The 17,790-nt window shown below is 42.8% G+C and overlaps 1 protein-coding gene across 1 annotated transcript; it reads left to right on the plus strand.

Moving 5' to 3' along the window:
* Positions 1-1,410: 1,410 nt before the first annotated feature.
* dipk1aa (divergent protein kinase domain 1Aa) lies at positions 1,411-16,567 on the plus strand. The gene is made up of 6 exons (XM_050033567.1): positions 1,411-1,947; positions 9,536-9,670; positions 10,004-10,111; positions 10,200-10,376; positions 11,096-11,227; positions 12,026-16,567. Exons 1-6 carry the CDS (start codon positions 1,894-1,896, stop codon positions 12,704-12,706), a joined length of 1,287 nt encoding a protein of 428 aa, XP_049889524.1. The 5' UTR covers positions 1,411-1,893; the 3' UTR covers positions 12,707-16,567.
* Positions 16,568-17,790: the final 1,223 nt, after the last annotated feature.

Genomic DNA, 17,790 nt, shown 5'->3' on the forward strand with positions numbered 1-17,790 from the left:
CATCTGAAAAATCCCTTTATTCTACATGTCTCATTTAAAATTTTGCCAAAAACTAATTCTCTACACCGAAAAAAAAAAACCCATAAATATATCTGCGCTCCAGCATGCATGACAATAGTTTAGTTTAGTGGTTTTCACATATGCAAAAAAATAAAATAAAATGCAGAGTAACAGATGAGCAAGCCCCCGTGCCACTGCCAGCACCCAGACCTCCACACCCAGACGGGCGGGGATCTCCAGAGGAAGTCAAACAATGTTCATCTGTGCACAATGCGATGACACACAGCTGGTTGAATATCAGCAAAATTTCCCTGCTTCTCTTCACTGGTTCCTGTACAGCAGGGTCGGCCTTTGTTTCACTGTTATAATCATTACAAAGCAAAAGCAGCATGTGTATACATTCAGTAGGCTATATCTTCAGTAGCTAGCTAGCTAACCCTACACTTTTCAGGGTTTGATTTTGGTTTTGGAACAGGGAAGAAACGTATATCTTTTTCCAACTTCTCCAGGTAACGAGTATCAATAATACACAACGTGCCCCAGGCACAACATTTAGCTCCAAATCCACAAAACCAGCGTGAAAATGAAGGAAATCTGAAACAATGGAGCACAGCTGTGTTGTTGTCGGGACCTGGTCTGAGCAGGTGTTCTGACAAATAGAGCTACCACTCAGAATGACCTACTAACACAAACTGCTCATTCATGGTGCGTTTAAGTGACAAAAAAACCCCCACCAAAACCATACCAGGCGACACAACCATACTTTTAACCACATGTATAGAGGTAGTAGCATATTCTGATGGATAATACCTACCCTATTTAATGGCCTACCCTTCTTTTAACCACATTGTGATAGATATTTCTACCTGACAGAATGAGCTGGTAGGTCATTCTGTCAGGTAGCTCCATTTGTCAGAACACCGGCTCAATGCTACGTTATGATTGGACTTAGTGAAGGGTCAATTACCTTTTCGTTTTAGTGATAACTTCCACTCTTGCGCTGTTTGCTCATTGCTGCGATACCTACATTTGGTGTGAATATTTAAAAAATACATGGTTATTTATGGTGGATGGAGGGTCATGCACTTTCCCCAGTCACTCAGGGAGGCTTAAAGAAAAAATATTTGTAGCTTTAAGGAGGGTCAACATAAAAAAAAATAATAACACACCCCAGCCACCCCTGTACTCTGATAAAGTAAAGTACAGTCCCTAAGTATATGTTTCTTAATATGTTCAAAAGCTCAGCTATGTAGTGTTTAATACATTTGTGGCAACTCGTAAATTTTTCATGTTTTTTTTATTTATTTATTTTTTATATTTTTTTTCTATTTATTTTTAATGTTACGACCGGAAGTTGGGCTATCATTTACACAATTCAGCATTTATTGTGAAAGACGTTACGGAAGTTCGTTTGACTCGCGCTTGCTAGCATGACCCGGCTGTGGCTTCAGTTTAGCAATGCAGCCACACAATACACATAATAAGTAACTGATGTCAGCACAGCGGGGGATCCACATTGACAAACATGTTGTCCGTTGTGTTTACAACCGTAAAACTCAGAAACGTTTTCTTTGTAGACGGACAAGTTGCGCCTGCGCCGTGATCCTCCGTTTTCCCCAGCTTGAGGTATGTTGTTGCTTCGCTTGAAAACCAGCAGCTGCTGCACAGAGCAGAGGCGCAGGCAAAGTGCAACATCAGAGCGATTCACACGGACAAGACAAGACGACAGTCCGGGGCCGTGGATCATAGAGGAGCTCACATCTGTTAATATGGAGTCATTTGTGCCTGTGGTGTAACCCTGAGGAGTGGTTTCATGTGGAAGACGCTCCCTGCCGTGTATTTTGGATGATCTCCCACAGCCAGGTCCACGTATTGAGATGATCTATTTTTGTGATGGCGAAGGGTCTGTTTCCACGGGCCTGGGTGAAAAAGTCTTTCTACTTCCAGGTAATACATCACTGCTCTCTAAGTGCTGTGTGAAGCGGATTATCACCGGGATGTGTTTAAATTGACTGTGAACCTGTGTGTAATGGGGTCGTCGTGGTGTCACAGCAGACTGACAGCTGGCTGTGCCTCCTCAGCCATCGGTGGCTGTTTGATACCTGAGGAATGTGACTCCTGATGGAGGATTAAGTTGACAATCTTTGTGTTGATCCAGAATGGTTAGTGCAGAGCAGAGCACAGGCCTAATACTGAGAGGGTACTACAGTGTGAGGAGACATTAGTAATCCATGCCAGGAGTTATTACCCAGGCCAGGGAGGGATTCCTGTTTGGATCATTTTCCTCTCATCACATTTGTCTGAAAAGATGCCTAGACTTTCTCTCACATCTCACAGTTGTTTCATCACCCCCACTTGTGCCAGGGCAGCAGTAATCCTTTTGGTTGGATAATAAGGTTGAAGCTTCTCATTTGGGTACCAGTGGCTTGGCGCCAGCATACTGTTCCAGTACAGTAAGAAGCTTATGAAAGAGGAAGAGAATACAGGCTTGTATTTGCTCTGGGGAAGAGTAAACACATTACTACATTACAACAGTACAGTTTGCTTATCACAACTTTGGGGATGGACTACAGTCCAATGACTACAGTAGAGTTCAGGAGGTGAAACATGAGGGCACAGCTGATTTAATCTGGCACCAGCCATTATTAAACAACACTTGCCAGTGTTTCCCGTGGCCTCGTGGGCTTATTAATTTAACAAGATCAGCCACACTTAGGCTTCATTTAATCCTGTAGGCTACTTGTTAAAATAGTTGCTATACCACAGCCTTACACACACAAAAAATCACACTGTGCAGTAGGGTTGCACAGTCATACCATGTACATTTGCTTATATATGGTTTTGGGGAAAAGAATCTTACATTCACATCCCCTTTACTCCTCGACTGCCTGTCATACGTATTACACAAACTTCCATTTTTTAAAAACTGGTTTCAAATTTAAATAGGCCTAACCGTAAAGCGTTTGTCCAGCCAAATAAAAGCCTTTTGTCTCCATTCCTTTAAAGGTCTAGTGCAGGGGTAGGCAACCTGCGGCTCAGGAGTCACATGTGGCTCTCTAGCCCTTCTCCGGTGGCTCCCTGTGGCTTTGCCAAAAATGAAATAGAAATGAATAACATTCATTCATTCATTTTTCCATAACTGCTTATCCTGTTAGAGGTCGCAGGGGGGCTGGAGCCTATCCCAGCTGACACTGGGCGAGAGGCGGGGTACACCCTGGACAGGTCGCCAGACTATTTACGCTCACATTCACACCTACGGACAATTTAGAGTCACCAATTAACCCGCATGTCTTTGGACTGTGGGAGGAAGCTGGAGTACCCAGAGAAAACCCACGCTGACACGGGGAGAACATGCACACTCTGCACAGAGGGGCTCCCCCACCCTGAGTTTGAACCAGGAACTGTCTTGCTAGGGTTAGTCTTCAGTTTTCTGTAAAAATGTTCATCAGTTAATTGCCTGTAGGCCTCTTCTTTGTAGCCTGACATGATCTGAATGAGTATAGTGTCAGCAGGTTTAATGATAATCTCAGACTCTTAAGAAAGTTCTTATATCACCAAATGTTCATCATGACTGAAATTAGCCAAAGAACGAGTGGGTTTGTTTTTCAATAAGTCAAGTGTTTCTTGCTCAACCAACCTACGAAAAGTCTGGATAGAGGGATTTGTAGTTATAGGTATATATGTGCATTTAGGCTTAAATACAGGTGTGTCAGACCTTTGTATATCAGAGTTGCCAAACATATGTTTCAGTTTAATCTTTATAAAGAAACTGAATAAATCCATCTTCACCTCAAAAGTTTGTCTTGAGACAGTAATTCTCATATGGTTGCAAAGTGGTTTCTTCTAGCCCCAAGGTGATCTCTGTACACAGAAAAAGCCTGCAAAGTCTGTGTAGTTTAATGTGGTTTTTGTGCGGGTTGCCTCTCTTCCTGTGTTGGTACTTTGTACATAGGAGATGTATTGTATGTAGGAGATGGACAATTTTGACGAAGTTCATTCAGTGTTGGTATATTTTAGCAACTTTGTGCATTTTGTGGTCCACTGAGCTCACTTTCAGACCCATGAGTGCCTTTATATTGAGGTAAAAGGTCAACATCATGCAAACTCTGGCTGATACCATATCTAAAAGAAGTCTTGTTTGGGTTTATGGCGACACACCAAAATGTGTTGGCAGAGGCAGGGTATCCAGGTCTGTTACAGGACACGGTGTCTGGTTTACATCTGGGTTCCAAGAATCAAGTCTACAGGGTTATCTGGATCACTTTGCAGGGAAAAAAACAGAGCAGTTTTTTTGTTTCTTCATCAGTTCATGTTCAATATTTGAAGGGATTCCAGTTTTTTAGTCATACTTAAGTTATCTAGTTAACTCAGTAACCCAGTTTCCCCCACATGTATCATGTATCTACTGTGCTGGACTAAACCATGCAGCCTCATAACCTCGGAAACATCTACCTGACTCAAGTTGGATGAATGGCTTTTGAATTTCAAAGCTTTTTTGAAGTATCCGAGTTCAAAAAGCCACATGAAAGCCGGCTCCGGATTTTGTGAATTTCTGTCTTTTCCTGTCGGGTCTCTTTGATACCAGCATTACAGATATTAAAGGGAAAGTTCACCCCCAATCAAAAATACATATTTTTCCTCTTACCTGTAGCTCTATTTATCTGTCTAGATTGTTTTGGTGTGAGTTGCGGAGTGTTGGAGATTAGGGATGTTCCTGGCGACTAATTTCCCTGTCGACTAAATGACAATTTTAATTAAGACTAGTCTAAAAAAAACAGGAAAACACTTTAACTTTAGCACAATTTATTGTTGTGTATTTGAAACATTATCCCAAAAATACTGTGTGCATTAAGAGCCCTTTGAAGCCTTTAATCACGATTTTCAACAACCATGTCGAATTTTAAATTTCAGCTGAAATGAGAGGCATTTTGCACCGTGCGGTATGAATGTAAACCCTGCACATTATCAGACAACAACTCACTTAAAGTTAACAAATAATATAACATACTACTTACGTACTGCCAAACTGCGCTGGTTTTGCGAGAGGACACCTCTCCAATTTCCCACGGTGGTATTTTAAAACTTTTCTGTATACCGAACTACACCTGCCAACAATATCACAGCGCAGAAGGAAGCGTGTATCTACTGCTAGCTCACCTAGCAACAGCAATTTAACTAACTATACAGCTCATCTGTGGAGGATGCCGTTAAAATTTACATGTGGTGCTGTCACAGGCACGAGCCTCTCGTCCATGATCAGATGCACGCTTCCTTCTGCACGTTGATATGGTTGATAAATAGCAGTACAGGTAAGAGGAAAAACATACATGTGTTTCTGGGTGAACTGTCCCTTCAAGTGCTGTAAACTTTGCCCCGTCTCTGGTATAGCACAACTACTTTCTATGCAGTGGTCTGCTGGGGCAGTGACCTCTCGACTACAACAGGAAAAGCTTTGACCAGAGGCCTTCTGTGGAGTCTATAGGGGAAGTAGGGTAAAAAAGGATGATAACCAAACTACTGGCCATCATGGGCAACACCTCGTCCCTACATGAAACCCTGAGGACAGCTCCAGGCTGCTTCACTTACAGTATATCAAGACATGATACTGCAGGTCTTCTGTCCCTGCTGTAGTGACCAGACTAAAAGAAGTCAATACTTCATGAGGGTTAACACGCGGTAACTGAGTCTAACTGTTGACAGATGGTAACCCTATAGTTTGCAGTATGGGCTTTGTACTGAACCAGCTCCCATTGTCATCAGTATTATCATGAGAACCTTTACTGTGTTACATTTTAAGGACGTTTGCTTTTCCTAATTGAGGAGGATTAGGTTTTTATTTTTTACTTTATTCCACTCTTCTTCAAGTGTAATATTTGTATTCCTATTATTTACGTAGAGTGACAGTTCATCCCAAGATCAAAAATACATATATGTCTTCTTACCTGTAGTGCTATCTATCAATCTAGATTGTTTTAGTGTGAGTTGCCAAGTGTTGGAGATATTGCCCTTCTCTCCGATATGGAACACTCAGCTTGTGATGTCAAAGCCATATGAAAAACTCAACAGCAGTGTCTCTTTCCAAAAATCATGACCTGGTTACTGAAGATAATCCACAAACACGGTTGTGAGCAGTTTCATGCAGGAAATATTTTCTTACTTCTGAACCACACCAGTCTACTGTATCACCACACAGAGGGAAGTGTGCATCAACTCATAGATGAGAGGCTCGTGCTCATGACATTGCAAGATGTTTACATGAATGACAACGTCTTCGGTTGAGCAGTAACGTAAGCTAGCTCAGTGGTGCTAGGTGAGCTAGCAGTAGATACACACTTCCTCCTGTATGGTGTAGTTCAGTAGAAAGGAAATAGTTCCTACATGAAGGTCTGTGGATTATCTTGAGTAACCAGGTCATGATTTCTGGAAAGAGACAGTGCTGTTGAGTTTTTTCGAACGTATTATTTTGGCACTTTGAGCACCACAAACTGTGTGCCATGTAGTTCCATTATATTGGAGAGAAGGCAGACATCTCTACAGCTGATATCTCCAACACTCAGCAACTCACACCAAAACAATCTAGACCGATAAATAGCACTACAGGTAAGAGGAAAAATATGTATTTTTGATTTGGGGGTGAACTGTCCCTTTAACATTTCTTACTCAGGTACATTTCTGGGTCATTTTAAAGATGCCGAAAAGTTTTGCAATACACTTTTCATAGTACCTTGTATATAGTACCTCTAAATCATGCTCATAGTATTCAGCTGCTGTTTTGACACTTCAGTCCCCTGTGTGGGATCAATTCAGTTTATCTAATGTTATCTTAGCGAGGACAAACACTGCGTATCAGGTTCCAAGGAAGAGGAGACAGTGTGAAGGATGTCAGGGAGTAAGGAAAGGATGAGGCTCTTTGTTGATCAGGTTTCACTTCTTTAACTCAGAGGCTTCATCACGTGTTTGCACAGACATGCTGAGACACACTGCCACAAAGCCAGCGTGCACACATGACTTTTATGCCATCACATTGTCTGTGTGTGTCTCATGCATTTTCTAAATACACCACCCTACATGCATACCAAAGGAGTCAGATCTGATAGTGCTGTGGAGCTGATTTGTACACCTCTGATAACTCCTGCTCCCTCCCTGGAGGCCCATTATCTGTTTGTTCATCTCTTAAGGACGCAAAGCATTTAAGAAAACAAGGCGGCTCGGCAGGAGAGAGTACAGCTCTATAACACAAAACTGCTGTTAAAGCTCTCACAGCCTGCTGCTGCCAGCAGGCAATTTGGTAAAAATGCACCAAAGGGAATGGGAGGCAGGAAAATTCTGGTTTTCCTGTATCCTCTCTGCGCTTTTCTTTGAAGTCGGTAGCTCCGTGTGGGGATGCGTTGCATATTTTGTGTGAACAAGAGCCATGAAAAAACCCCAGACCTCATTAGGGTTTTTATTAGGTTCAAAATCCACAAAAAGGAGTCATATACCTTAATCTTAAAAGAATTTATGACAGTAATTAGCCCCTCTGTGTGTGAATATGGATCTGACACTGCAGTTTGTACGGACACAAAACAATAACTGCTCTTCTGTCGCAGCCAGAGCTGTTAACCAAGTGCAGTAAACACAGCACATCAAAGATAAAGAGTCGTTTGCTCGGTCCCTGCCTCACTGGGTGCATATTTTGTTGGGATTTGGAAACTGGGCTGGAGCAGAGTTGCGAGGAACGGCATGCTGCCAAAATATACACAACATAAGCTGTTCCTACCATGTGATCAGAGTGAGAATCAAAATCACTTTATCCTCCCAAGTGCTGTTACAGTCCTTGGGGGAAAGCTCGCTGCAGTTTTGTTTCAGTGAAAATCACATACTGTGGCTGACACAGCAGATCTGACCTAAATTCTTTTTCACTGCTCTGCCGTGCCTTCTAACAACTTTTTTCCTTTTTACTTGCTTACATTTCAGTAGTCACATATTGCTAAAATGATCATTTGATATGTCAATTGACTAAATCAATGCTCATAAAAGTAGTCACATTTGAAGCATGGGATCTTCAGCTGTTGTTCAAAGGCAAATGTAGCAGTTTTAGGCTCTGATTACTTTGGATGGAAATTCACTTTTTGGCCAGTGAGACGGCAACTTTGGTATTTTTCAACCTGGACCTCATTTTGCATGTTTTTGTGTCTAAATGACTAATGAAGGCAACAGTTATTGAGATTTCAGTGCAGTATTGAGCGAGACCGCTGCAGCGGTAAAACAGGCTGCACTGTAACCACTCGGGTCATGTTGGCACCGTCAGTTTACGTCCACTAGAAGTGCTTGTTTTTGCCACTGACAGGCTCAGATTGTTATTCTAAGTGTCTGAAACATTGTGGAAAGGATCCCTACAGAGACAGACTTTTGTGTCAAAGAGTAATGACGTGTGTTTTACATTGATAGAATGACTCTTTATTTAAATGTAGTCTGGTGGGTTTAGCAATGGCGATTTCGAGGCTGTTTCTGGTTTAACAAAATGGATCTTACTCTTTGACACAAAAGTCTATGTCTGTAGGGATCCTTTCCATAATGTTGTCAGAAACCAATAACAACAAACTGAGCTTGTCAGTGGCGAAACAAGCACTTATTGTGGACGTAAATTGATGGTGCGAACATGCTGTGAGTGATTACATTTCAGCCTGTTACGCAGCTGCTGGCTGCAACACTCTTGTTTAATACAGGACCAGTCTCAAAAATTGTTGTTCCCATTAGTCACTTAGAAACAAAAACATGGGAAAAATACAGAACTTACCCTTTAAGTTAATTTAAAAAGCATCGTAAAGAGACTGAAATAAATCATTGAATGCCGCTCGTTTGTATGTATACTTTGTTCTTTTCAATTGTGTTGTCTTGCCTTTAGATCTTGTTCTGTAACTCTAAGGATTTTTATCTCCATGTATACGTTTTTTTCTTTAGGAGGAAAGATTTCTGTGTGTTTATCACTGTGGAAAATAAGCCACTGACTCAATTAACTTACACAGTGTCACAGGAACAGCAGCACCTCTGTCCAAAGGAGCATTGTGGGACATGTGATGTGTGCATCCTGTGACACGGGCAGTAATTCGATTTGTTTTGTCTTTACAAGCCATAACCAGTATGGAATGTGACACTGAAACAACTGGATCTGCACCTCCAAACCATTTTCCAGCCTTTGTAGCACATGGCGACCAATGAGCCAGCCAGTGCCTTGTTATAGGATACCCCATGCTGTCACCATGGTAACCCATTATGTGATCAGGTTTGATTAGGGAGTGTAAATGTCTGGCTCGAATCGACACACCTTTCGGCGTGCTGTGCCTGTACAACATGTTCATACAGGCAGTGCACCTCAGTCTGGTAACATAGATTAATAGATACTGAAAAATGATGTTGACATATTTGTGATTGCATAGTGGCGTGATGATATCGTACATAGATTACTAAACTAATCTGTTCTCGACTGTAGGCCGGGTACATTTTCAGGCTCTGGATCAATCTTAGACTTTCTGTTTCTGCTTGCTCTCCGCAGGCTCGGATCTCCTTTGTGCGGGTGAAGTACCTGTTTCTCACATGGCTGACTGTGCTGGTGGGGAGCTGGGTGCTCTATGTGCAATACTCCGCCTACACAGAGCTGTGCAGAGGACACGAGTGCAAGAACGCCATTGTGAGTAATGGCTTTGTTTGTTTTGACCCTGTTATTTTGCAAGATTTTTGTAATGGCCATTTATTTTGCAATTACCACTGCATGAGGAACACCTAGCCTAATGTTGCATCAACCTCAGTTATTTAGAAGTGGTTTGAAAATTATACCAGTCAGCCTCAAGATACAAATGTGTGTGGCAACCAAAACCGGTTGCAAATACGTCTTGTGCTCTTTAAGATGTAGAAAACTAATATTCCTGCTTTATGATTATCAGGACCTAATATAATGGATGAATATAATTATAAAGAGGCCAAACATTAAATCCAACAACTGCATTTTCTCTCTTTGTTCAAGTGTGATAAATACAGGAAGGGAATCATCGATGGCTCTGCCTGCAGCAGTCTGTGTGACAAAGAAACACTCTACATGAGCAGGTGTCTGTCAACACTGCCAAATAACCAGGTAGGAAACACATCTCTGTTCAAAGCTGTGACTCTGCTGCTCGCAGTGTCCAGCATGTTCACTGTTTGTTTGGCATCCTGTTTGCCAGGTGTACACAGGAAGCTGGGGAGACCACGATGGGATCATTCGCTGTAAGTTGGGGGAGGTCGTGCACTATGAGCTGGGCGAGGAGCCAGAGCCACGGAGAGAAGCCCCCGTGTTCGACAAGCCCACCAGAGGCACGTCGGTGGAGAAGTTCAGAGAGATGGTCTTTAATCACCTCAAGGTAAAGGACTGCAGGTTCATATAGAACCAGATATTTTAGGCAGTAGCATGATGGACCAAAGCCTGGAACGACCCTCTCCAAAAGCTTTTCTTATTTTAGATTGTACATTTTCGATTCCTTTCCTCGCCTCCTCTCCTTGGGTCTCAGTCCCTCCCACCTGAGATGGGAGCAGAGGAGGCAAGGAAGAGACACGAGGAGAGAGGAATCGAGGCAACAGGCATTTACCAAAATAATATCAGTGCTTGGGAGCCATCATTTGAAAGTGACGCCAATCAAATATGACTTGTGGAATGCCGGTCACACCTCTTTTATATGTCACAGGTGTCAAAAAGACACCTGTGCATCCTCGCTCATGGCTCCTCTGGCCATATGCATTTTAGAAATTGAGACATCTTTCGAGATGACACCCTGAGATCAACTTCCAGGACTTACATTTACTTTTCTTAGGATGGTGAAGGCATGACCCACCCTATTCTGCCTCTGACTGGCTTACCCTGACAGTCTCACACTAATCCTTAATAGTCTCACCCCTCTTGCCTAAACCTAACCAACCCAACCAATAAAAGCAACAAGTGCTAGCCAATCAGAGGTCTTCGCCACCCAAGGACAAGAAAATTTGCTTCCAGGTCACAGGCAGGACGGAGGAGAGAGGAGGCATGGAGGCACAAAGTAGAGAAATGAGAAAAGCTCTTGACTCTCTTTCCCTCTCTTTCCATCAGTCCAAGCTTGGAGAGCAGGCTAACCTCGCCAGCCTTGTCAGCCAGATCCTCTCTGTCGCCGATGGCAACAAAGATGGACGGGTGTCACTGCCAGAAGCCCGCTCTACATGGGCCCTCCTGCAGATGGATGAGGTATAAAAACAAGCCACTGATGATGAGGAACATTAGCATCTGTTATCTGTGGAACAAAATGTGTTGTGTGAGAGTATGTAAATGGATGCTTTGATATAGATCTGATGTTGTCAAACGGGGTCTTCAATCAATCAGTAAATCAATATGTTAACTGTTTTTCATGGAGGCAGTTTTCTTCATGAACTCAAAGTAACCCAGCGTGACTAACTGATGTACAATGGTCATTTTGTGAGTGAGGTATTCCTTTAAGCCCAGTTAGGATCAAAGATTTGTGACGAGATCAAACAAAAAGTTGCAGCAGTGTAAACTGGCTGGTCTCAGCTTGTTAAGTCGCCAGCAGCTTGTTTTAGAACGCAAAGCATGGGGAAGGGGAAGTTAGCTGGTAAAGTCACTTAAAAACTGTTAGCAGACGGCGTGTTCACTTTGCTTTCATTCTCACACAACAGCCCTCCAGCCCCACTGAGCCCGTCTTGTTATATCCTCGCGGCTGTTGGCACATATGTTGGTGTGCATGACACACACATACCCAAAAAACAAAGTCACCTGCACCTGAAAAGCCAGAGTTAGAACCAAAGTACATAGAGTCATTACTATGGAGACGATACACTGACTTGTCTAGTCGTATTGGTGTAATCTGACAGGTTTTTGAATGTCGCAGACCATCACATTGTAAGTCTGAATTTGTCTCGTCCCAAATCTTTGGTCTTAACTGTGTTTGAGCGTCGCAAAGTGTGTCTGCAAACATGAAAATTTCTCGAGCTCTTCCTTTAGACATTTTGTGCTTTGTTCTTTCTTGAGGTGCTGCTGGGCTTGCTGCTCCAAGACCGTGGACACACTCCTCGCCTCCTTGGCTACTGCGGGGACATGTACATGACAGAGCGAGTCCCCTACGGGCCTCTGTATGGTCTGTCTCTACCCTGGCCGCTTGTATCCTGGGTGCCCAGCGGCGTGCAGCGCACTATGGACCAATGGTTCACGCCCTCATGGCCTCGCAAAGCCAAGATCTCCATGGGCCTCCTGGAGCTGGTGGAGGACATCTTCCATGGCACCTACGGCAGCTTTCTGATCTGCGACCTTGCCGCGGCGCACTTCGGCTACACCGACCGCCATGAGCTCCGCCTGACTAACACCCGAGCAGTGGTTCCTGAGGACGAATTCAAACGCACCATGCGGGTGCTGAAGTGTGAGACAGATGCTGACTGTGTGTACGGGGTGGACTGCCAGACGTCATGTGACGTGTCAGAGAAACGGTGCAGGGAGGAGCCAGCTCAGCCGAACTTGGCGAAGGCTTGCAGTGCACTGAAGGATTACCTCCTGCGTGGGGCGCCGACAGCACTGAGAGAGGAGCTCGAGAGGCAGCTGTACGCCTGCATGGCTCTCAAGGGCAATGCTGGACAGATGAACATGGAGCACTCACTTATTCTCAACAACCTGAAAGCTCTGCTATGGAGACAGATCTCACACACCAAGGACTCATGACGAGGACAGGAAGTCCTTCTGGAATTTTGCCAGTCAGTTCCTCCCACGGAGCTGAGTATTACAGATGCTGTGATTTAGGAATAGCAAATTTAATGAAGTAGTTTTTATCAACTCTTAACACTTATGAATGGTGAGACCAATGGAGACTCTACCTCCTCTATCCCTGTCTCAGACGTTTGGGGCCTGGAAAACACGTCCGAGTACTTTGAATTATAAGACTTAAATAAACTGAATGATTGCATGTTGCCATCAGTCACACTTAAAACACTTCATGCAGCCACATTGTGTTGTATTGTTCACCACAGTGGAATGTTTCAGGGGCACTGCTGGAAAAACAACTCGTAAACAGATTTTACTGTTGTTCGTCTCGAGAGCTGAGAGAACAAATTGCTGTTTTTGCCACAAAATCATGAAGATATTTACATGTTTGGGAAAATCAGTGAGTGTTAAAGTTTAATGAAGCTACACAATTTTAAGATAGGCTCCTTAATTTTGTTATGTTGAGGTTGCTACTGAGCACCGTGACACAGTCAGTGAGTGTACGTTTGAAGGATAAGACTGATGATATTCTAGATTTTTATTTCTAGCAAATCCCATGAAAAGACCAAAACCAACAGTGCATCAGTTCATCTTAGTACCGCCTGATTTTGACTACACCGCCTCTGGCACATAGCCCCAAGACCATTAGTGCCTACTGAAGGTATTAATTTTTAAAAACAGGTTACAGATTTATACCTTATTTTTTTCTAAATGAAATGATTTCCTTATACAGTTTAGCACTGTATTTTTTAGCAAAGGTTACCCAAACAGTAGTAAACAGCACAGCTGCAGGTTAAGACACCTTTGGTGCACTAATGAGTATTTACTAGGGCTGGGTATTGTTTAACAAGCGTAAATTCGCAATAGCTGCAACCACATATGTCCATGCGTTCACACACACAACCTGACAAACAGTTGTCACTAGTCCAATGATCCCTCACTACGACAATAAGTTAATCAGTTATGAAAGGGAATGTGGCCAAATGGTGTGTGTGCTTTTGTCTTTCTATAAAGTTTGGTCATGTTTCATGAGTCCGTTTTGGAGTCATAAGCCTTTTTGGTATAGGACCCCTTCACTCTAATGGAATGAGAAGCTGATCAGCTGTCCTTTGGCTCATGAGCAATCCCGCACACACACATTTCAGTTGCCAAAGGGTGAGGAAAGGTTTTGTCGACTGACCATCTGATTGACTGATCAACCTATGGAGCTGGTGGTTGCAGCTAAAACTTACAATACCAGTAACAATCCTAGCACCCTTAAAGCACTGGTTCCCAACTGGTGGGTCGCAGGTCCATTCTGAATGGACCGCAAGTGACTTGCAAATGTGTCACGTTCGATGAAAAAACACTCTTTATTTTAGAGTACAGTGAATTCCCGGCACAGAGCTTTTATTTTGAACTGCTGTTTCCTGCTGTAGAGTGAGTGACTAAAAGACAGCTACTTGACAGCAAACGAGCTCAACGACATGACCAAACGCAAGTATGACGCTGAATGTATTAAACTGTGGGGACCTTGAACTAATGACAAAGGAGAAATCTGGACCCCATGGGTGGATCAGTTGGGAACCACTGCTTAAAGTGATATCGATACCAACACCACTTCATGCGATACCCGTTGTGTGAATGGAAGCAATCAGTTGCGTAAAATGCCACCAGATACCACAAGCGTGTTATAGTCATACTTTAGAACGTTGTGGCCCCTCAGCATGCTGAACTGCCAACTCTATTGAATACTTGACCACAGCATATACTACATGAGCTGTAGTTGCTGTGGTAGTGGGCCAATCACATGTCGCATTAAATCAAAGAGCACTTGTGGTGATTGGCTGCAAGCAATACAACACAAACAGTCTTTTATTTTTAGATCTGGGTACAAAAATGATCGGAATCAGGTATCGTTTGACAGGACAAGTTTAGATACTACTTGGTATTGGATTATTTCGGTCAATACCTAAAAGGGACAGTTCACCCCAATATCAAAAATACATAATTTTCCTCTTGTAGTGCTGTTCATCAAGCTACATTGTTTTGGCGTAAGACAAAAATCTTTAGAAAAGGGAAGTAATTATAGATAAAATAGTGAGTGGACCTTTGAGACTTTCAAGAGGATAGCAAGTGAACTGGACGTTCAAAATGTGTCAGAGTTCGTCAAATATGAAGAATACAGTTTCCAATAATGACAGACTGATGAATAAACATTTACTGGAGTCTCACTGAAGTCATTTCAGTTACAGAACTTTCTTATTCCCAGAAAACTTTCAAGAAATCGAGAAATCATTATGAAATCATGGATCGGTAAAACAAAGCATTACCCAGAATTTTTCTTTTATTTTACATTTACTGTGTCCTTTATTGTTGGAGATATCGGCCATAGAGATGTCTGCCTTCTCTCTGATATAATGGGACTAGATGGTGCTCAGCTTGTGGTGCTCAAATTTTTGGTTTGTTTCTTTGTTTGCGCTTTGAGCACCACAAGCCAAGTGCCATCTAGTTCCATTATATTGGCGGGAAGGCAGACATCTCTACGGCCAATATCTCCAACACTCAGCGACTCACACCCAAACAATCTAGATAGATAAATACCACTACAGGTAAGAGGGACAGTTGCGGTGAACTGTCCTTTTTAAAGGTATTAAATGCCAATACCCAGCCCTACCATCTACAGCAGTAGGACAGTGTGTGCGGTATCAAACTACTACGCCTAAGTTCCTCATAAAAATGGACCATGTCATCCAGTGCAGCAGTTTGAGAAACCTTTTTAGGCTGTGTCTACGCTGGAATTACATAAAGATGAATTAAGTGTTGGTTTGTGTCTTTTCAGGGGTATAGCTGACAATAGTTAAAATGTAGAATATCAAGACTTTGCCTTTAACAAGCACAGATTCTTGACAAACTGAAGGAAAAACTTTTATAAATTGGTGGAGAAATATAACAGTGATTCTCTCTATAAAGAGTTGGAGAATCTATGCCAAGAACACTGAAGTTTTTCCTTGAATTTTCGCTCATCTGTGTGATAAAGTGAGACAGATCGTTAGCTTCGAGGTGGACAGTATGATGGTATATGTCTGTCAGTATTCCACAGGGATCCTCCTGTTTGTCACTCTGCTGTCATTTCCCACCTGTAATGCTGGTGACATCGTCAATGCTGCATCAATGACACGAAGAGAATTAATGTATTTAATTTGTGAATGTTATCTCACTGAAAAGAGCATTTGTGGTAATGTGCTGTATCACACAATTATTTTTGATTTTATGTCTCAGTGCCATAGAGATCATGCTGAAATCATTCATGAATGTTTCCCACCAGTGAAGGTGAAGATCTTTATCAACTCTTGTGGTCTCATCTGAATGCTGTATAAAGAGTATTTTCCATTTTCACTTCTGGACGTTGCCGTTGTGAAGTTGCTGTGACTGAGTTGACATCCTGACTTGTTTAACCACTTTCAATGCATTGCAGAACAGACGTGACCTGTAAAGCATGTCGAGCTTGTGGTCAATGCTGCTGTTTGAATTTTAACAATGTAAAAGAAGAAAAAAAAAAGTTTACTTATTGAAGAGACCAGCATGATTTTTGCACAATTAAAATACATACCACTTCACTGTAACTTTGTCTGTTTAGGTCTGTTTAACACAACACTACGGAGCCCCTAAAGTCCCGAAACATGGTACTTTTTATCTTGTGAAGGTAATTTACTACAAATTTATATGCATCTTAAAGGACTTCAGATGCACAAAGTCACCATATGATGGAGAGGACACAGCTAATCGGAGCCCCTGAAGTGGGAGCATATCTCTGTTCCTGGGGTCGTAAAGCATGTTCCCCAGCTCAACATCCTCTTATATGGATAATTAAGGAGACTTTTGAAAGGGTTTAGCTGAATCCGAATGTCCAACCTCTGGACTCGTGGACTGAGCCCTCACAGTCGTACATACTTTGACATGTTCACTGCCAGTCTGCAAGAGTGCAAGCCATTGATGTGAAGGCCTCAAGCACAACTACAATTACATACATGGTGACTGCTGGTGTCCATGGGTGGATTATGATGCAATGGGCCCTTGAGATCATTTTGTGTCTTTGTTTGTTTGTTTTGTGTCCCTTAGAGTTCATTTTGTGTCTTCTCTTAGTCGTCTTGTGTCTAATTGGCCTGTTTAGACCTGGTATTAACGTGTTCTGGGTGTTCTGATCACAAGTGGACACCTGAGACACATCGTCATTTGCACCTGTGTCTATCAAGCATCTCGAGCTGACCACTTGTGTTCAGATTCTGTTACTGCCACATGCACAGTTATTACATTATTATTACATCCTCACTTTTGTTAGCTGCTTTGTAGCTCGCTTGCTAGTCTTGTTAGTGGTTGTGTCAGTACAGCTGGAGATATCACTGTCGGCAGAGTTCAACAAGTCTCCTTCCAGAGGGCAAAACGATGAATGGTCACGCAACTCCTTGTCCAACTTGACATAAGTACATTAGTGTGCTGTCACCAAAACAACCACTATGTCCTGCACCCATGTCGCTCTTGACAAGGATGCACGGTTTGAGTGAAGGCAAGCTAACACCAGGTCTACACAGGGCCTTGGAGCCTGTTTATACCTGATATTAACATGTGTCTGAAGTGACCCGATGACAAGTGGACAGCACAAAATACCAATGTAAACCACCACCAACCACCTCAAACCACTCGCTGAGGTGCTCTGGGACACATTTATTAAATGTTTATTGTATAGACAAGTATGTAGCATACATAACTGCCACACACCACAGCATTTATAGCCTGAGCTAATTGCCTGTCCCTAGCTGGGCCTTAGGATACAAAAGACTCAGCAACCAAAACCACATCCTTTGTAGCATAAACACTAATGCGCCCTGAGGAGCCCCCGACAAGTATTATGTCATCAATAGTGGCCGTGGTGGCTGTTTTGGTGACACGGGGGTGGCGGAGTCTATAACTTGCTCATTTTATGATGTGTTGGACGAAATGTTGCGTGACCATCTATCGTTTTACCCTCTGGAAGGACACGTTGATTTCTGCTGAAAGCAAAATCT

This window comes from Epinephelus moara, chromosome 21 (assembly GCF_006386435.1).
Source record: "Epinephelus moara isolate mb chromosome 21, YSFRI_EMoa_1.0, whole genome shotgun sequence".
Taxonomy (NCBI): domain Eukaryota; kingdom Metazoa; phylum Chordata; class Actinopteri; order Perciformes; family Serranidae; genus Epinephelus; species Epinephelus moara.

What these genes read in the sequence shown, in the direction of transcription:
- dipk1aa (XM_050033567.1), top strand. Translation starts at nt 1,894, where the DNA reads ATGGCGAAGGGTCTGTTTCCACGGGCCTGGGTGAAAAAGTCTTTCTAC. An exon ending in AAAAGTCTTTCTACTTCCAG is followed by an intron (nt 1,948 to 9,535) that starts GTAATACATCAC and finishes TGCTCTCCGCAG; the next exon opens with GCTCGGATCTCCTTTGTGCG. An exon ending in CCCTCCTGCAGATGGATGAG is followed by an intron (nt 11,228 to 12,025) that starts GTATAAAAACAA and finishes TTCTTTCTTGAG; the next exon opens with GTGCTGCTGGGCTTGCTGCT.